Source organism: Cervus elaphus, chromosome 15, assembly GCF_910594005.1.
Source record: "Cervus elaphus chromosome 15, mCerEla1.1, whole genome shotgun sequence".
Classification (NCBI taxonomy): domain Eukaryota; kingdom Metazoa; phylum Chordata; class Mammalia; order Artiodactyla; family Cervidae; genus Cervus; species Cervus elaphus.
This window is the reverse complement of record NC_057829.1, coordinates 59,037,904-59,059,799: the sequence shown is the minus strand read 5'-3', so window position 1 is coordinate 59,059,799 and position 21,896 is coordinate 59,037,904. Positions and strand designations below refer to the sequence as shown.

At 37.9% G+C, this 21,896-nt stretch overlaps 1 protein-coding gene across 2 annotated transcripts in view; it reads right to left on the bottom strand.

Annotated features, from left to right (window-relative positions):
* HELLS (helicase, lymphoid specific) overlaps nt 1-16,661 on the bottom strand; it is a 37,469-nt gene extending 20,808 nt beyond the window's left edge. Inside the window, exons 1-6 of one of the 2 annotated variants that reach the window (XM_043926386.1) lie at nt 16,497-16,661; nt 15,927-16,048; nt 11,242-11,364; nt 8,350-8,406; nt 5,937-5,973; nt 5,783-5,847 (exon numbers count right to left, since the gene is read on the bottom strand). In XM_043926386.1, coding sequence (XP_043782321.1) covers nt 5,783-5,847; nt 5,937-5,973; nt 8,350-8,406; nt 11,242-11,364; nt 15,927-16,048; nt 16,497-16,527 — 435 coding nt within the window. In that variant the 5' untranslated portion in view covers nt 16,528-16,661. Of the gene's footprint in view, nt 1-5,782; nt 5,848-5,936; nt 5,974-8,349; nt 8,407-8,606; nt 8,756-11,241; nt 11,365-15,926; nt 16,049-16,496 lie in introns of those variants that run through there. The other variant, XM_043926387.1, reaches the window with a different exon arrangement.
* Between the last annotated feature and the right edge of the window lie 5,235 nt (nt 16,662-21,896).

Genomic DNA, 21,896 nt, shown 5'->3' with positions numbered 1-21,896 from the left:
AACAATGAGAAAACAGAAACAAAATAACAATGATTGCGGTCCATTCATTTATTTATTCAACAAACATTTATTCTTATTCTGATTTTCTGCCAGGAAATGGGGATGAGGCTCGCAAAGTAACTAAAATACAGAGAAATCAAACATGAGACAAAATTAGGCCCATGGCATCTTATAAAATCCTGAATTCGTAAGCAGCACTTAAAATTGGAATATTTACTCCCAAATTGTCCAGTTTGTTTTTTTTCTTAGTTGAAGTTTATCTGAAGTCCAAATTCACAGTCCTCTAGTAAAAAGGCAAACTACTACCCATGGACCAACTCTAGCCAGCAACCTGTTTTTATAAATGTCTAAAGATGGAGAAGTTCTATACAGTCAACAAAAACAAGACCTGGAGCTGACTGTGGCTCAGATCATGAACTCCTTATTGCCAAATTCAGACTTAAACTGAAAAGAGTAGGGATAACCACTAGACCTTTCAGGTAAGACCTAAATCAAATCCCTTATGAATATACAGTGGAAGTGAAAAATAGATTTAAGGGACTAGATCTGATAGACAGAGAGCCTGATGAACTACGGACGGAGGTTCGTGATATTGTACAGGAGACAGGGGATCAAGACCATCCCCATGGAAAAGAAATGCAAAAAAGCAAAATGGCTGTCAGAGGAGGCCTTACAAATAGCTGTGAAAAGAAGAGAAGCAAAAAGCAAAGGAGAAAAGGAAAGAATGTAGAGTTCCAAAGAATAGCCAGGAGAGATAAGAACGCCTTCCTCAGCAATCAATGCAAAGAAATAGAGGAAAACAACAGAATGGGAAAGACTAGAGATCTCTTCAAGAAAATTAGAGATACCAAGGGAATATTTCATGCAAAAATGGGCTCGAAAAAGGACAGAAATGGTATGGACCTAACAGAAGCAGAAGATATTAAGAAGAGGTGGCAAGAATACACAGAAGAACTGTACAAAAAAGATCTTCATGACCCAGATAATCACGATGGGGTGATCACTCACCTACAGCCAGACATCCTGGAATGTGAAGTCAAGTGGGCCTTAGCAAGCATCACTACGAACAAAGCTAGTGGATGTGATGCAATTCCAGTTGAGCTACTTCAAATCCTGAAAGATGATGCTGTGAAAGTGCTACACTCAATATGCCAGCAAATTTGGAAAACTCAGCAGTGGCCACAGGACTGGAAAAGGTCAGTTTTCATTCCAATCCTAAAGAAAGGCAATCCCAAAGAATGCTCAAACTACCGCACAATTGCACTCATCTCACATGCTAGTAAAGTAATGCTCAAAATTCTCCAAGCCAGGCTTCAGCAATACGTGAACCAGGAACTTCCAGATGTTTAAGCTGGTTTTTAGAAAAGGCAGAGGAACCAGAGATCAAATTGCCAACATCCGCTGGATCATCAAAAAAGCAAGAGAGTTCCAGAAAAACATCTATTTTTGTTTTATTGACTATGCCAAAGCCTTCGACTGTGTGGGTCACAATAAACTGTGGAAAATTCTGAAGGAGACGGGAATACCAGACCACCTGACCTGCCTCTTGAGAAACCTGTATGCAGGTCAGGAAGCAACAGTTAGAACTGGACATGGAACAACAGACTAGTTCCAAAGAGGAAAAGGAGTACGTCAAGGCTGTATATTGTCACCCTGCTTATTTAACTTATATATGCAGAGTACATCATGAGAAACGCTGGGCTGGAAGAAGCACAAGCTGGAATCAAGACTGCCTGGAGAAATATCAATAACCTCAGATATGCAGATGACACCAGCTTATGGCAGAAAGTGAAGAGGAACTAAAAAGCTTCTTGATGAAAGTAAAAGAGGAGAATGAAAGTTGGCTTAAAGCTCAACATTCAGAAAACTAAGATCATGGCATCTGGTCCCACCACTTCATGGAAAACAGATGGGGAGGCAGTGGAAACAGTGTAAGACTTTATTTTCTTGGGCTCTAGAGTCACTGCAGATGGTGACTGCAGCCATGAAATTAAAAAACGCTTACTCCTTGGAAGGAAAGTGATGACCAACCTAGAAAGCATATTAAAAAGCAGAGACATTACTGTGTCAACAAAGGTTCATCTGGTCAAGGCTATATGGTTTTTCCAGTGGTCATGTATGGATGTGAGAGTTGGACTGTGAAGAAAGCTGAGCACTGAAAAATTGATGCTTTTGAACTGTGGTGTTGGAGAAGACTCTTGAGAGTCCCTTGGACTGCAAGGAGTTCCAACCAGTCCATCCTGAAGGAGATCAGTCCTGGGTGTTCATTGGAAGGACTGATGCTGAAACTGAAACTCCAATACTTTGGCCACCTGATGCGAAGAGTTGACCCATTGGAAAAGACCCTGATGCTTGGAGGGATTGGGGGCAGGAGGAGATGGGGATGACAGAGGATGAGATGGCTGGATGGCATCACCAACTCGATGGGCATGAGTTTGGGTAAACTCCGGGAGTTTGTGATGGACAGGGAGGCCTGGCGTGCTGCGATTCATGGGGTCGCAGAGAGTCGGACACGACTGAGTGACTGAACTGAACTGAACTGAAAGTTTAATTAGAAAAAAAGTCAGGCTCATTGGTTTACAATTTGTCTGTGACTATTTTCTGGATACAACGGCAAAGTTCAGGGTGAGTTACCCACAAAACTATTCAAAGTCATAAAATGTTTATTATCTAGCCCTTGACAGAAGAAGTTTTCAAAACCCTGCTCTAGAGTCAAGCTGTGGTTACCACCATTATTCAAGGATTCACTTCCAAATGTATTAAAATCCCAACTCCAGCTCACTTTAGGCCTCTCTCAAGATTAGAGACCTGAATATGAAATCCTGAGCAAGAGGCAAAGACAAATACATTAAAAATAAAGAATAAAAGTGTTCTGATTTTGAATTACCTACTAGATGCTAAGGGTATGGAGACCCTAGTGACTTAGTAGAACATTACATCAAATTTTCTGAAAAAAACTGTCATCAGGGCATAATAATTAAAGACAGAATTAAATTCTAGGATAGCATATGCAGAGGCTAAAGTGGATAAAACAGTAAAATACACTCAAGAAATTTTAAGCATATCTCAAATTTGAGATACACAGGAGAATAAAAGGACATGTAAGTGGCTGACAGCACACACATACATACATATGTGTATGTAAAGTATCATATAAATACAGATATTCATATTCTAAGGCTAAAGAGATTTAATATAGAGAATAGATAGAAGAGTTGTCTTTTAAAATGCCTAGCTGAGATTAATCTTTCTGGAGAACAATTTGTGAATGAATCAAAACAATAGCAACTATTAAGTATTCTTGTTAGAAATTAAACTTCCTAAACTCCTGACGCCACTTACCTCTACAGCTTCATCCTATACCTCTCTTCTGTTTATAAACTGGAGCCAAATATAATTTCTTTTTAAATTTTTTTTAATTTTCCAGGAACTCTTCTGCCTCTGGACATTTGTCAAAGATTTATCATCTCTTCCTATAACACAAACCCAGCATCTACCCTATATCTTATTATTTCTATTAACCTGTGCCCACCACCTTTACATGATTTAATTTTCATCCCTCAAGTCTCAACTTCCTAGATGAAACCTTTATGAAACTCAGGCTTGAGTTACATACCCCTCTATATGCTCAATGCATTTTCCAATTATCCAATTATATTTGACTCAGTTCAGTTCAGTCGCTCAGTCATGTCCGACTCTTTGCGACCCCATGAATCACAGCATGCCAGGCCTCCCTGTCCATCACCAACTCCCGGAGTCTACCCAAACCATGTCCGTTGAGTCAGTGATGCCATCCAGCCATCTCATTCTCTGTCGTCCCCTTCTCCTCCTGCCCCCAATCCTTCCCAGCATTAGGGTCTTTTCCAGTAAGTCAACTCTTCACATGAGGTGGCCAAAGTATTGGAGTTTCAGCTTCAACATCAGTCCTTCCAATGAACACCCAGGACTGATCTCCTTTAGGATGGACTGGTTGGATCTTCTTGCAGTCCAAGGGACTCTCAAGAGTATATTTGACTACTTCCTTCCAAATATTTCTCACTGCATAAATGCTGAGGCAAAATGAGTGATGATGCTACTGAGTCTAAGTTCATACTGCTTGCTGCACAACAGGCCAATAATTGAGAGAGAGCTGTTGGGGCAAGGAATAACAACTTTATTCATAAAGCCAGCAAACCAGGACGATGGTGGGCTCCTGACCCAAAAGAACCATCTTGCCTGAGTTAGAATTCAGGCTCCTTTTATACTAAAAGAGGTGGGAGTAAAGTCAAACATTTCCCGGTTCACATCAATGTTATCGTTTAGTAACTAAGTTGTGTCTGACTCTTTGGCAACCCTGTGGACTGTAGCCCGCCAGGCTCCTCCGTCCATGGGATTTTTCCTGACAAGAATACTGGAATGGGTTGCCATTTCCTTTCCCACGGGGATCTTCCCCACCCAGAGATCAAACCCCATCTTCTGCACTGGCAGGCGGATTCCTCACTGCTGAACCACAAGGGAAGCCCAGTTCACATCAAGAGATGTGTTCATTTCTTCCTCCCTGCAGTCATTCACAGGTGGGTCTGGTCAGGATGTTTCCTGTGAGCTAAATAAAGATATTCTAGCTTAATGCTCATTACTTGGGAAGCAGAGTTCCCAGAGATGGGCCATTATATATAATTTAAACTTATAGGCAACATCCCTTTAATGATTAACCTAAAATAGAATCGTCCCTATAACAATTACCTTTCTTTACTAATTGACCTTATCCACTTAGCACAAAGCTTGCTCATAGCAAATATGCCACCAACATTTGATGAATTAAAATAACAGCTATGTGATTAGCTAAACTTAAATAAACCTCATTAATAGTGTTTTCACTATTATTAATTAATAAGTGTTTTTCACTGCAGTCTCAGTGTGTTCCACAACAAATCAAGAGGGTCCTGAATATTATTTTTAATGGGGAAAGAAGGGAAAATAAAGAGTATATCCGGAGAGTAAAGACAAGTATCATGGGGCTTCCCTGTGGCTCAGTGGTAAAGAATCTGCCTGCCAATGCAGGAGACACAGGTTCAATCCCTGGTCCAGGAAGATGCCGCATGGTGCAGAGCAATCGTCACAACTACTGAGCCTGTGCTCTAGAGCCTGGGAACTGCAACTACTGAAGCCCACACACCTTAGAGCCGGTGTCCCACAAGAGAAGCCACTGCAATGAGAAGCCCACACACAGAAACTATAGAAAAGCCTGCACAACAACAAACACCCAACACAGCCAAAATAAATAAATTAATTAACTTTTTAAAAAAGATAAGTATTATGTTAAACTTTATACTTTATTAAGATGTGAAGAGTTATAATTTCAGATAAAAGAAAAGTAGAGCAGATAATAAAGTTAGAATTTTTGTTAATATTAAGAATGTGATATATTAAATTATGCTTAAGGAATATTTAGGGTTTGTTGTAATTAAAGCTACTCTTTAATTAATTTTCATTTAATGAGGTACTAAGTGAGAAGGTGAAAACAGAAATGGCTTTAGAAATTAGTTTATGGTTTTAGCTCCCTAACAATCTTTCTTAAGATACAATTTTGAGGTTATAAGAAGTTATAACAATTTCTCACTAGGTCAAGCTCATGATCTTTTAACAGACAGGAAGACGGTACCATCTTCTTCCCTAAAACACTTAACTGGCTGAAAAGACAGGTAAATATCAGTAATCAGTACACCTTTAAGTAATAGTTATCAATATCACATAGGTTATACACAACATAAAACCTTAAGTGTCCTTCCCCCTTTATTTTTACCTCTTTTGACATGATCTCTGAAATATTGTATGATTCGTCTTCTCTTCCTCTCTTCTTTTTCATGACTATAAAAACAACACCATTTTAGTTTTTATTGTAAATTAAGCAAAAAATATAAACACATATTCTTCAAAACTATAACAAAGAAATTTACCTGCATTCTCCTCTCTTGCATCAATGGAATTTTTATCCTACAAAACAAGGATTTATACTATTATTTTCCCAAAACTTCTATGGTATTACAAGTTTTAAGGCACTGATTAAGTAAGCTTTCCTTGCAGTTGAACCAAATCTAGAACTCTTCACTATTATGCTTATTAAAAGGTAACCTTTTCCTATATTTCCCTATTATAACTTGTTTGTAACTCTCTACTTTTTCCCAAAGACTCTACTTTCCTCCATTTTCTTCCATGTAAGACAAATTTCAAAATTAAACAGAGGCATTTTTATTTTTTGTAATTACCATGTACATCTATTCTCTGTGTTTATGCTGAAGATACTCAATGATTATGGTATGGAAGGAGTACTCATTTCAGTATAATTTGTAAGTTAAATACAACTGAGAGTAGATTATCAAAGAGAAAACCAATGGAAAAAATACTAGTGAAAGGAGATGAAAGAAAGGAAGAGACATTCAAAAACAGTCTCAAAATGAGAGTTGGAAAAGAATAGGAAGACAACATGCATGAAAAATAAAAATGACAAAGAAGGTAAATATAAAAATGAAGTAAAAAATGTAAAGGATTAAAAAAGAAAATATCAAGAGAATAGTGAAATGGAATAGACAGAATATGATGGCTGACACCTTTAGAATAAAAGGAAAAAAAACCCCAAAAGCTGGTATAAAAAGTTAGCTTGGTGAAAGTAAAGACTGTTTTAAAGCAACAGGTTGAAGAGTACAGAGCAAATGGTTGGTTAAGCCAGTAAAATTATAAGTACATTCTTCAAAAACCCAAAGTCCCTGGAATTAGCAACTGAGTCAAGTATCAGTTTTCCACAATTGCTTTTGTTGTACAGTTACCTGTTATGTACTTTAACATCACCACTAACTACACTAAAAATCAAGTAACTGGACTTAGATACCCTCCCTATTTTTCTTATTGGCATTTTGATATTTTCTAACAAAGGCAGTTTGGGGTAGAAATTAAGTGTGGAGTCTGAAATTAATCCTAGGATCAAATTCTAGCTTACAATTAACTAGCTATGTGACCTTCAAACTTAGTCAATTCTCATTCACAATAGCTGAGTTCTATAAAGTCATCATGAATACTGAATTAGTGAACACCGAATCAGTGCATCTAGAAGAAACACAAGTTTAGGTTCCTGCAAGCACATCTTCATTAACTGATCAATACATAACCCTGTTATGACAGCTCATTTAAAACATATGCTGATTAACACTGAACTCAAAGCCAAGAGCAATTTACTCACACATGAAGGAAGCTTATCTAACAGATATATTTTCTCCATAAGGCACATCACAGTCTTCTTGCATAAGAAACATTAGACAGCACTGCAGCACGATGTGACTGACAGTCTTTTAAACAGCAAAATCACCAAAACCACAAAAATACAAAAATCATGGCATTACAGACACAAAAAGGACACTTTTGTGTCAACAAAAGTTGACACTGTGACAGCTTAAATAAGGCAGATAGCTCTGACCTCAGCTGGGAATATTACTTATCAAGAGACTCAAATTTTTTGCCATTCCATACATGCACATGTCTGTGAATGGCCACAAAAACAAGGGTATTGATTTTGGGGTAACAAATTATAGCAAGTAGGCTAATTGGAAAATATGGAATCTATGAATAATGAGGATGGACTGTACTCTATCTCCTTGCATCAGCTTCTTTATACATAAAATGTGGATAACAGTATCTCTTCCTAAAAGAGCTACTTTGATAATTAAGTAAAGACATGTAAAGTTTAGAACAACACCTGGCACACAGTAAGCACTCAATAATTGTTACCCATATTATTTCTCTTTTCACTAGCACAAGTGTTGTCTGTGCAATTCCTATCAATATGGCATATAAAGCCTCATGTTAAAAAAAATGAAAACATATTCCTCCAAAAGATCACATCTAAAATTCAGACTATCCCTAAATGGATGCTCTATCTGAAATGCTATTACCACACATGCTATCTACTCCAGTTTTGGTTCCACTGCTACAGCTACATACAAGATACAAATTTAGATTATTGGTATGGTTAGAGGCATGAAGAAGAGCAATCATTACAGGCTCCAAAAGAGTTGGTCACTTATAAAATGCCTCAAGGAATAAAATATTTGTAGATTTTTCCTGAGATTATAAAGTGAAATTTTGCTACTATGAAATACAGTCCACAGGATAAGAAACTAAAGGTCACAGTTTAGCTCTCCTTCCATATCTAAGATTCTGAGAAACAGATTTTACATGTTTCTATGCAACCAACAAAGAAAGGTTATCAGATAAAGAAGGTTAAAATTAAAAAGATGATCAAGAGTCAAAAGAATACAAGAGAATGTCTTCAATATCTAAGGTAATGTATATAAAATATTCTAGCTTACTATTTATTACCTTTGTAACTTTCAAAGATTCCTTTTTTCTCTCCAATTTCTCTTTCTTCTTCTGCTCCTACAAGATAATTTTTTCTTAGTGTCAAAAGTGGAAAATGCAAAGTATGAAACACATATATCAAATAACTTAAGATCACAATGAAGAAACTGTATACAAAAATTAAAAAAAACAAAAACTTGAGCTTCAAGCCTTTACAAAGTAAAAGGGAACAGATTTACCCTCCTGCCTTAAGCAACTAAAATCCAGATAAAACATACCAATGGTTTTCAGCAACTTTTCATCACGCAGCAAAGGACACTGAACACTGACAAGAGGGAAACAAACAAGGTGAATCTTCTGACTACTAAGCTTCCTGCCTAGAGGCAACGTCCAAGTGCAAACAATGGAGGGAAACCCAAGTAGAGCTCTGCAGTCTGAGCTGAGAAGACAAAGTGCAAAACTCAGAGGAGCTGGCAAACCACGGTCAAAGTACCAGAGGGGAGAAAGCAACATACAAAAGAAGCTCTTACAGGGGCACTCTCAGGCTGAATATTAATCAGTGTGTGAGTGTAGAAAATGAGGGCCAGGAAAAGAGCAACTAGAAAGCAGGCAGAACAATCTCTGTACTCACAAGGGATCAGGAACAGTTCATATTCCCATCAGCCAAACCTGAAAGGCCTCTTAACACACAGGGCATCAAGAAAAACTTTCAGAAGAGGGACCAAGTTATTCTTAGACTAGAAGCTGCTCCAAAGCCCCCTAACAAAGTTTTAAAAGCAGGACATAAAACGATTCAAATTATTTCCAAGAGGTGGTTAAGGGTATTTGCCTTAGGAGTCATTAAGCTTGGTATTTGTTTTTCTGTTTCATTTTATCAGTGTTTTGAAAAGGGCTCCAAAAAAGAAAAAAGAAAATTTAGCAAATGTAGCAAGATCTTCATTGATAATCATTAACAGTCAATGATGGGGACAAAAGGATTTATTGTAGTGTTAACATTAGCCCAAGTTTTAAAATCTTCATCTATTATAGTAGACTTAGAAATAAATTATACAGTGTCTTAGATGATAAATGCAATGGGAAGAACAAAACAAGGTAAACAAGATGAGGGAAGAGGTGCCAGGTAACTTTATTTAAGGTTGTCAGGGCAGATCTCATTGGAAAAATATTTAAGCCAAAGCTTGAAGATGATAATGAAGTAAGCCAGGCAGGAATCTATTGAGAAGAGGGTTCCAAGCAGGAAACACACCTGGAACAAGGTTTGAAAGGTAATGGGGTTGAGAGAGGCAACCAGACTGCTTATGGTCTTCTGGCCATCATAAGGACTTGGGCTTTCTTAGAAACAGTGAAAGCTAGAAAGCAGTGAAATATAATTAAAATACTGCATGGGGGGGGTGGGGGAAGCACTAAAGAAAAACACATTCTTCGTCCTGTAGATAATCTTTTAAAAATGAAGGTAAATGAAGACTTTTTCAAACATAAAAACTAAAAGAACCTGTCACCAACAGAAAATGAAGACAAACCTATAATTACAGAAAGCAGATCAGAAGACAGGAAATGAGGAAAGCCAGAAAGTGAGGGATGGCAGGGAATTAAAAAGGGGGCAGAATTCAGCCATAAAAAAAGAATCTAATTTTGCTATTTGTGACTATATGGATGGATCTGAGGGCCTTATACTAAGTAAAATTAAAGAGAAAGATAAATATTATATAATCTCACATGTGGAATCTTTAAAAAAAAAAAAAGCTCAGATACAGAGAACAGATTAGTGTTGGAGGGTCGGGCGGGTCAAAAGGTAGAAATTTCCAGTTATAAAATAAACAAGTCAAAGGGATGTACTATACAGCATGGTGACCACAGTGAATAATGTGTGTGCTGCATGCTCGATCATGTCCGACTCTCTGCGACTCCATGGAATATAGCCCACCATACTCCTCTGTTCATGGAATCTTCCAGGCAAGAATACTGGAGTGGGCTGCCATTTCCTACCAGGGGATCTTCCCAACCCAGAGGTAAACCTGCATCTCCTGCATCTCTGCATTGGCAGGCAGATTCTTTACCAGTGTGCCACCATACTTATTGCATATTTGAAAGTTGCTGAGAGTAAATCTTAAAAGTGTGCATTGTAAGGAAAAAAATTTTTTTAAACTAGGTATGGTGACATTCACTAGACTTACTGGGGTGATCATTTTGAAATATACAGCAATACTGAATCATTACACTATACAGCTGAAACTAAGATAATGCTCTATGTCATATCTCATTAAAAAGGAGACAGACAGAATTTTTGGGAATTAATGGTTATGTTCATTATCACAGTTGGGGTGGCTTCATGGGTATACATTTTAAATATGTACTGTTTTGTGTGTATCAATTACATTTCAATAAAGCATTAAAAAAAAAAAGGACTGAGCAAAATAAAATACAAAATTTCTAGCATCCAAAAAAAAAAAGTCACTGGATAGAATAAAAATCAGTCAAAAGGTGAATTAAAAAAATGTTAGTATATTCATACAATGGAATGCTTCTTAGGAACAAAAATGATCTATTAAATAAATACACATAAGTGAATCTTAAAAATATGCTGAGCTAAAGTAAAGAAGCAAAACACCAAAAGAATGTTTTTCCTATGATTCCATCCATACAATATTCTAGAAAAATCAATACCAATTTATAATTACAGCAAACAGAGATCAGTGTTTGTCCAGAGCCAGAAGCAGAGATCACTGAGAGAAGAGAACTTCTGTGGGTAATGGAAATGTTCTTTATCTTGACTGTACTGATGGTTACACAGGTCAAAACTCAACTAACTCTAAATTTTAAAATGTGTGCATTATATTTCATATAATTTATATCTCAATAAAGCTTTTTTTAAAAAAATTAAGCTGTTAACTATAATCAATCACACATACATACCTCTAACTGCTGCTGTTCCATTTTAGTCAATAAAAATTTGGAGTAAATATTGCTTTTTTCAAGCAAATGTTGAAGTCTACGATATCGAATGTCCATGGACTCTCTATCCCAAGACATGCGAGCCTATCCAAAGAGAAAGTTTCCATAAGTATTAAGTTTGCTGACATACATTGATCCTTCCGCACACTGTGTAACAAAGATGACTAAAGAACTGCACTTTAGGTTTAATATATTTCCTATAATTAATAAAATACTTTTATAATACTAAATTCACTTACTAAAAATGCCTATCTTCAAACAAAAAACTAGAATAGCTTAAAAAAATATGATTCTGGGGTTCAACAGGCAATCTGGTAAAATATGTTAATAGCTTGGCTACCAAAATATTGAAATTTCAGACACTGAAAACATGGTTTTTGGCATCTACGAAACTGAAGGCCCATTTTCAAAATATCTGAAATAACAATTCGAAAGTAACTATTTAATTCAAGTTGAAATTAAGTTTTTAAAAAACTAAATGATTTCAGAAAAAGAAAAATTTTATACACCAGTTTTATGTGAAAGAGCACTGGAAGTAGAAGATAACCCCACTGGCTAAGGACTAGAACATCTAGTATTAGAACTTAAATACGATATTGTTAAAATATTTCAACAAGCTAAATCTGTTAATTTCTTATAAGCTTCTTTTCTCCTCAGTACTGTGTTACCCAAGATCTGCCCTTACCTTTTAGGTTCCTTTTACTCTCATACTCTTAGCTTTATCTTTGACCTCTGTACAACTTCTATCTACAAACCTCTGCTTTTCATATTGCTGTCACACACTATCTATTTTTCATTTATAAAAGTATGCAACATTCTAGTGGCTAAGGAGGATCTCTCAAGTCACAATAAAAGTAAACAGAAGGCACAAGAGAGAAAACAAAAGCAACAAATAAATAGCATAGTTCAATGGTTCACAAACTTTTTTTGTAAAAGGGCAAATATTTAAATATTTCAGCATGATATGGTTTGTACTGCGAATACTTAAATCTGCCTTTGAACAGTTACAGACAATAAATATATAAACCAAAGTTGTGTTCCAATAAAACCTTATTTACATAAACAGGCAGAGGCCAAATCCAGTTTATAAGTGGCCAACTAAATACTGTAATCTGAACTCAAAAGAAAAGCACTAAGTGGGCTAAAATCAAGAAAGAGTTGAATATGTGCAAATCTTACTAAACACCAATCCCACTCCTGCATATGTGTGTGTGTGTGTGTGTGTGTGTGTGTGAAGTAAATTTAATTCAGTGGTTAAGGCTTGACATTATAAACCAGACACCATTATACACTGGCTTGTATTTCTCAGATGTTACATCATCTAACTTGTCTTTCAAAACAAATTATTTTCTATTACAAAAGTAGTTACAATAAGACATGAAGGAATAAATCTAATGAAAGTAATATATGTGGATTACAAGAAAATTAAAATTCTTTAAAAATCATCCATAAACTTCTCCATGCAAATAATCTGTCAGTATCTCATAAAACTATTTTCAGTTATTTTAGGATGGCCTTTCTTTGACTATTACCAATTTACTACTATGATTCCAACAGTCACTGAATGCAATGGACATTATACATGAAATGAAATTACTTGACTTTCATAAAAATAACTATATTTAACTTTATTTTTATATTTTACTTAAAATCCTTTGGGCTTAATTTATCTGCTGCTTTAAGTCTTGTTCAGAATAAATTAGCATACATTTTAAAAGTAATTAATCCTTTAACATGCCATCATGGAACAATAATTTATAAGACTATGCCAATGGTTAACCTTTAAACCCAGTCTTCCATATTTCAAAATAATTTTGTAGTAAATCTTCTCATCTATCATTCCTCTTTCTTAATTTTGTTATTTGTTATACTAAAGTAAATCATAACTTCATCTGTGGAAAGTACCGAGTGCCTGGTGGTAAGTTTCTCTTCATGGGTAAAAGAGTATGCCAATGGATACCATGAGCATTAATTCTTCACTGTCTATCCCATCACCTCTCCCAAGCCCAGAATTTTTTTTTTCATTTTCTTTTTGCAGAGGGAGTTCTACTTCAGTCTACACAATATGAGCTGTTTTCCTTTTACCTTTCCAAGAACCCTCACAACTCTTACCTTTCCCTTCCCCCCACTACACAGACATTAAGGCTACTCTAAAGACTTCTAGACTAACAATGACTTCTTTCAAAAGGAAATTCAGGTGAAAAGTCAAATAATTGTAGCAAATGAATATCAATATCATTCTCCAGGCTCTTCACAAACCTTCCAATCTCCTAAACCAAAGCAAATGCTTCTCATTAAGAACTTAAGCTAGCTCTTCCTCTCTTAAGTACTTTGAAATATATGCCCATAAATACTGTATTCTCCTAAAAGGAATCATTACTTTTGTATGATGAATTTTTTTTAGCTCCAAAGACCTATAAGAGACTTATTGGAATTTTCTCCATAGTCACTGAGGTAGGAATAATTTATGTCAAGGACAAAAAGTAACAAAATTCTTTCAATACCTGTTTATAAAAAGACATGTAATAACAATGAACCACAGTCTTTCACCCTTGTACCAATGGGACTGAAAAGAGCTTTATTCATGGAAAATCTGAAAAATCAATTAAAAAATTGCTATTTTAAGTTCTACAATACATAACTGCTAAAGAAAAGCTAGTTGTACCGTACCTATCCCTCAAGTGTTAACAATTCCAAAAAAATCTTAGAATGACAAAGTGTTTGTTCAAAAGCTTAAAATTTTCACTAAAAGGAGAAATGAACTCCACGTTTAATCAGCAAATACTTATGGTTCTATAAATTTTGACAGATCTTTTTAAAATTGTTTTTTATTTTAAAAAAATTTTTGGCCGCACTGCAGGGCCTATGGAAACTTAGTTCCCAATTTAGGATTGAACCCACGCCCCCTACATTGAAAGTGTGAGTCTTAATCACTGGACCACCAGGGAAGTCCCTGTTAAAGCATTTTTGAAATGTATTCTTATTATACCTCTCTTTCTTTGAATAGCATTTCCTTATCCAACAATCTTCATGGGTTATAAAACTGAACTACACTACTCAAAATTAAGGGTTTATCGTTCTTACAATCTCTGAAGTTGATTCTACTCTGGACTGTGCTCCAGGATCCATCCTTTACAATTCACCTTGCTACAATAGCCACAAAGTTTATTTTATTTATATAGTCATATATGTTATGTAATATATTATAAAATATTCTTTTACTTTAGTTAGAAATTCAACGGACATTTATTATCCTATTATCTGCCTACTATCTGCCAAGTGCACAGTCTACAAAAAAAAAATGTGATGTGCCCTCAAGAAACAAAGTGAGAAAGTAAGTAATGATAATACTGTGTAACAGAGTACTATGGGAATTCACAGAATGAGTAAAAGTGGTTTATGGTTGACCTCCCAATTCTATTAAAATTTATTAACTTATTACCTTAACCAATACAACTACAGATGATGAGTAACAACAGAACTAGAATTTACTGGAGTGAAAGTATAGCAACCTGGTTAAAAAGTGTGAATTCTGAAACCACAGGGCCTACATTACCATCTTTGCTCTGCCATTTACTAGCTGTGGGACCCCAGGCAACCTCTAGGTGCCTCAGTTTCCTCATCTGTAACACAGAATGAAAATAGAACCTACTTTACAGAATACTTTAAAAATAATTTATACTAATAATTAAACTATTAAGTTTAATAATAGTAATGAGTTAGCAGTAGTATCTACATGATAGAATAGTTGAGAATTCAATGAGTAAAATACATGTACAGCATTTAGAACCTTTCCCAGTAGAACAGTAAATGAGCACGAGGTGTTAACAAGGCTAACAAAAGAATCATTACTGATATAAAATAGGAGGGAACCAACTAATGTATTACTTGCCTTTGGAGTACATTACTCCCCAATTTAAGTAGTTTTATAATTACAGGATGTTAATTCAGTATTAATGTCCTTAGAGAGGTATAATGTTAAAAACAACTCTGGAAGCAGTCAAATTTGAGCTCATTAGTGTGTGACACGAGCCCCAGTTGCCTCAGCTTCATCATATGTAACTGGAAATATCAAAAGTATCGATATAATCGTAATACTGGGAGGGCCAAATAAATTATTACAAGAAATTACTTAGTAGGGAGCACATTAAGAGTTGGCAGGTAAGCAACGGGGTGGGACAGTACTGGAGTTAAATATATTCAAAAACTGAAGCTTTTTAAGAGGTTAAAAAGTGCTTTTAGCAGTCTTCAAAATAAGAAAACCTCAAGGACAATGTCACTGAAAAAGTACAATGAAAAAGAAAGCAAAAAGCAAGTTGATTACTTAGATGGAAAGAGAACACTGAAAAAATTAACTACCGACTTTGGAAGAATTATTATTATGGCTGAACAAGCAATTTGAAATGCTAACTTAAGAGAGATGAGGCCACTTTCCAGACCAAGACTATAACTGATAGAAGCATGATTCCAAGCTCGTGCAAAGCTTTCCCAAAAGTAGTATCGGTAAAAATAGATAAATAAGGTAGTCCGTTTAAAAGTTAATTAAAAAAAAAAAAAAACAACTAGTAAACTTAAGCACACAAACCACACCCCCAAGGACGCATCAGATTACTACTTAACGACGATGAACTTGATGCCTAAATTACCTTTTCTAGCATCTTCCGCTCTCTCTCTAGCCCAGCAGCCTCAAGCTGTTCTTCCTCCTCTAGCATGACTGAGGTAATCACGGCAGTCTCCGGCTGTTCAACCACATCTGGAGCTAGGGGCCCTGGCGGGGAAGGCGGGGGGGAAAGGGCTTTTAAATTGCAGTTTTAAAAAATGACCAATTACTCGATGTCCGAATTAAACAACCCTTGTCGCCTTCCGAGATGCATTTGACGCAAAAGTTGAAGACCCAGGGGGGACGCCAGCATCACCTCTCAGAGACCTCCTAGGTCTTCACTATGTCAACCAGTAGTAGCCCGGACCGCAGTGTACAGCTGGGGATGTTCAGGAAAACGCGGGTCTCCTGTGTAAAATCTCCTGTACTATGCAAATACACGCAACTTCGGGTGTCCCCTACCCCTCCCCACAGAAAGGGGAAACCTCCTTTCCTCCTCAATCTCTGCCCGGGGTAGGCTCTCCCCGCAAAAGCTCGGCTGCAGTCTCCATGCTGCTCCCCCACCCCCGCCCCGGACGCCACAGCCCGCGCTGGGAGGCAGGTTCTCCTCACTTACCGCCGCTGTTCGCGGGGCGTTGCGCCGGCATGGCTGGACACACACTCCGGAAACCGGTGCCCTCCTCACAGTGCCTGCAATGCCGCACGCTAAATCCTCACTCGCCGCTCGGCGGTCCCAGTCTCTCGCCCAAGCGTCCAGCCAGAGAAAAACGCGCGCTTCTCCTTCGCGGGAAAACGCCGTCATCTCGCGATGCTTCGTGCTCCCCACCCCGCCCCCGAGTCCCAGAGGCGCGAGATTTGGCGGAGTTTGGTTTTCCTCAGAATCCACTTCGGCGACGGTAAGCGTTTTATGGGGACCTCGGGCTTGGGGTAGGTGGATTCTGCTGCAGAAGTTAGCCTTTAGCTCTGTGATGCTGGGCGAGTTTGCCTAGCGAACGGCCCTGTTTCCTTACGTAACTGATGATAATGCCTCACTATGCAGGCTTAAGCAACACTCTGAACAGTTTGAAAGGCACCTTCACACACACTGGCTGATGTGATTTAAACCCCGCCCACGGATGATCCTTTAGGTAGAAAGAGGTACCGAGTATCCAGGTGAAGATGTGAGAAATACATATTGCCAACTTTGGCCACCATCCGCAGTTAACATTTTGAGTGAAAAATTCCCCGAAGTGACCCAGAAGAGGGCTCTTTTGTGGCTGGAATAAGAGAGATAGTATTATGGTAGAGTTCTTTTTAAAACGTTGTTCCAGGATAAAGGAGAATTTAATGCAGTGATAAACCTAGCGGAGTGGCCAGTAGAAAAGACATAAGGTTCAGGAATTCAATAGAGGTTCAGTAATTAGAGAAAGTGCCTGAAGGGAGGACCTGAGCTCTTCTGGCCCCTGGTTTTCACTTCAGTCTTCAGTCCCACACTTTCTTGCCTGCAGTCCCTTCTAACAAGTTCTTGTACCACCCCCGCCCCAGCCTCAGAATTTATGGTATACCTGCCATGTAACCATCTGTTTCCTCCATTTCTGACTCCCAACGGCTTTACTAATTGTAATTGTACAAAACTTAAGGGTTTACAATGCACCATAACCATCTTCAGCAACCTTTGTAACACTGAGATTAGCAGAGAAGATTGTTTTCATTCCTACATTATAGGTGAGAAAACTGATGCTCACAGAGGATAAATTAACTTAGCCAGAAGCCTACAGTCATTTTGTGATAAAATAGTAGCCAAACCCAGGTCTTTTGAAAGCCAGTTCAGATTGCATTAAGATAAATTATAACCTTCATTAATAATTACTCTTAAATCCTACCTCTTTGTAATCAAGGACAATAGCTATCAGTCAGTGTCATGTTACTAAGATTTTTAACCTACAATCAATTCCAAAATTTCTTTTCCTGACTTTTGAAACACTACTTTTTACAAGGCTTTCCCCTAATCTACTGAGAATCTTTTCTTGTTCTCTCTTTTGAACTCAATTGTGGCCAACCTACCCAAAACTTTCCTCAATCTGTTGCTCTTCTCTACTTTGTTCCTTGTAGTCTCTGCTCTGCAAGCTTCAATGATCAGCTCAAGGCCAATAACTTCCCTTCTGATTCCTCAGAGATCAAATGGGGAAGATTTATCCAAACACAAATAGGATGGAATTCAAACAATTTCATCTGATTCTCAAAAGACAGAAATTTCATCTAGTATCTGGTCCCACACCTGACACCGTTTGAACTGGTATATCTCCTGACACGTTTGCCACTGTGCTGCAAACTTCCAGATGTACAAGCAGGGTTTAGAAAAGGTAGAGGAACCAGAGATCAAATTGCCAACATTCAGTGGATCATAGAGAAAGCAAGGGAATTCCAGAAAAACATCTTCTGCTTCATTGACTATGCTAAAGCCTTTGACTGTGTGGATCACAAAAAACTGTGGAAAATTCTTAAAGAGATGGAAATACCAGACCACCTTACCTGTCTCCTAAGAAACTTGTACGCAGGTCAAGAAGCAACAGTTAGAACCTTACAGGGAACAGTGGACTGGTTCAAAATTGGGAAAGGAATACACCAGGGCTGTATATTGGCACACTGCTTATTTAACTTCTATGCAGAGTATATCATGTGAAATGCCCAGCTGGATGAATCACAAGCTGGAATCAAGATTGTCGAGAGAAATATCAACAACCATTAGAGTGATACCACTCTAATGGCAGAAAGTGAAGGGGAACTGAAGAGCCTCTTGATGAGGGTGAAAGAGGGGAGTGAAAAATCTGGCTTAAAACTAAGCATTCAAAAAACTAAGATCATGGCATCCAGTCCTATCATTTCATGGGAAATAGATGGAAAAAGTGGAAGCAGCGACAGATTTTATTTTCTTGGGCTCCAAAATCACTACAGACAGTGACTGCAGCCATGAAATTGTGTGGGTTTTCTATTTTATATATAGTAGTGTTTATCTGTTAATCTCAAACTCCTCTTCCCCCTTTGGTAACCTTAAGTTTGCTTTCTATGTCTGATTCTATTTGTTTTGTAAGTAACTTTATTTGCATCATTTTTTAGATTCCACATATAAGTGGTATCATGTATTTGTCTTCTGACCTCCTTCACTGAGTATGATAATCTCTAGGTCCATGCATCTTGATGCTGTCAACTACAAATTGGCACTTTCCATGGTTGCTTGCCATCTACCTTTAAAAAGGATGAAATCATGTGCTGCTGTAGCTGCTGACTTTCAACACCCATTGAAGGAGCTCAGAGTGGAGAACAGAAATGCACTCTGTACTCAGGAAAAAACTGGCAGGACAGGTCTTCAGATAGATATTTTAAGAGCTGAGTTTATGAGCCCAATTCTCCTCATATCCAGAAAAACATTAAAATCCTTCATGGTGATGACTGTTCCTTTTGACTAGGAAAGGCTTCATGAGATTGTAGAAACCTTCTGGAAAAATATGTGCTTGATTGCATATATACTCTCTTCACCAAATATCATATGTATACTGACCTTCCCCCTGCCCCCCGCCTCTATGAAGCAGTTTCTCAGAGCTATTTGCTAAGGTGCTCTCTTGCAGGCTGCAGTCCTCATTTTGCCCCAAATAGAATTTAACTCATTTCTCAGGTGGTGCAGTTTAAGTCAACACTGCTAATAGCATTCATTCTTTTTCATAGCTGATGTGTGTTTGTGTGTGCATACATGCATAATACATCCTATTTATCCATTCATCTGTCAACAGACACTTAGATTGCTTCCATGTCTCGCCTGGTGTAACAGTGTTGCTATGAACACTGGGGTGCATATATCTTCTCAAATTTGAGTTTGCATCTTTTCTGAATATATGCCCAGGACTGGGGTTGCTGGATCACATGCTAACTCTATTTTTAGTTTTTCACTTCAGTTCAGTCGCTCAGTCGTGTCCGACTCTTTGCGACCCCATGAATCGCAGCATGCCAGGACTCCCTGTTCATCACCAACTCCTGGAGTCTACCCAAACCCATGTCCATCAAGTCAGTGATGACATCCAACCATCTCATCCTCTGTCGTCCCTTCTCCTCCTGCCCCTAATCCTTCTCAGCATTAGGGTCTTTTCCAATGAGTCAACTCTTCGCATGGCCAAAGTATTGGAGTTTCAGCTTCAGCATCAGTCCTTCCAATGAACATCCAGGACTGATCTCCATTAGGATGGACTGGTTGGATCTTCTTGCAGTCCAAGGGACTTCTCAAGAGTCTTCTCCAACATCACAGTTTAAAAGCATCAATACTTTGGCGCTCAGCTTTCTTCACCGTCCAACTCTCACATCCATACATGACCGCTGGAAAAACCATAGCCTTGACTAGATGGACCTTTGTTGGCAAAGTAATGTCTCTGCTTTTTAATATGCTATCTAGGTTGGTCATCACTTTCCTTCCAAGGAGTGAGCGTCTTTTAATTTCATGGCTGCAATCACCATCTGTGGGGATTTTAGAGCCCCCCAAAATAAAGTCTGATGCTGTTTCTACTGTTTCCCCATCTATTTCCCATGAAGTGATGGGACCAGATGCCATGATTTTAGTTTTCTGAATGTTGAGCTTTAAGCCAACTTTTTCACTCTCTTCTTTCACTTTCAACAAGAGGCTCTTTAGTTCCTCTTCACTTTCTGTCATAAGGGTGGTGTTGTCTGCATATCTGAGGTTATTGATCTTTCTCCTGGCAATCTTGATCCCAGCTTGTGCTTCTTCCAGCCCAGCGTTTCTCATGATGTACTCTGCATATATAAGTTAAATAAGCAGGGTGACAGTATACAGCCTTGACGTATTCCTTTCCCTATTTGGAACCAGTCTATTGTTCCATGTCCAGTTCTAACCGTTGCTTCCTGACCTGCATACAGGTTTCTCAAGAGACAGGTCAGGTGGTCTGGTATTCCCATCTCTTTCAGAATTTTCCACAGTTTATGTGATCCACACAGTCAAAGTCTTTGGCATAGTCAATAAAGCAGAAATAGATGTTTTTTCTGGAACTCTCTTGCTTTTTTGATGATCCAGCGGATGTTGGCAGTTTCATCTCTGCTTCCTCTGCCTTTTCTAGAACCAGTTTGAACATCTGGAAGTTCACAGTTCATGTATTGCTAAAGCCTGGCTTGGAGATTTTTGAGCATTACTTTACTAGCATGTGAGATGAGTGCAATTGTGCGGTAGTTCGAACATTCTTTGGGATTGCCTTTCTTTGGGATTGGAATGAAAACTGACCTTTTCCAGTCCTGTGGCCACTGCTGAGTTTTCCAAATTTGCTGGCATATTGAGTGCAGCACTTTCACAGCATTGTCTTTCAGGATTTGAAATAGCTCAACTGGAATTCCATCACCTCCACTAGCTTTGTTTGTAGTGATGCTTGCTAAGGCCTACTTGACTTCACATTCCAGGATGTCTGGCTGTAGGTGAGTGATCACACCATTGTGATTATCTGGGTCATGAAGATCTTTTTTGTACAGTTCTTCTGTGTATTCTTGCCACCTCTTCTTAATATCTTCTGCTTCTGTTAGGTCCATACCATTTCTGTCCTTTTTCGAGCCCATTTTTGCATGAAATATTCCCTTGGTATCTCTAATTTTCATGAAGACATCTCTAGTCTTTCCCATTCTGTTGTTTTCCTCTATTTCTTTGCATTGATTGCTGAGGAAGGCGTGCTTATCTCTCCTTGCTATTCTTTGGAACTCTGATTCAGATGGGAATATCTTTCCTTTTCTCTTTTGCTTTTCACTTCTCTTCACAGCTATTTGTAAGGCCTCCTCTGACAGCCATTTTGCTTTTTTGCATTTCTTTTCCATGGGGATGGTCTTGATCCCTGTCTCCTGTACAGTGTCACGAACCTCTGTCCATAGTTCATCAGGCACTCTGTCTATCAGATCTAGTCCCTTAAATCTATTTCTTACTTCCACTGTATAATCACAAGGGATTTGATTTAGGTCATACCTGAATGGTCTAGTGGTTTTCCCTACTTTCTTCAAT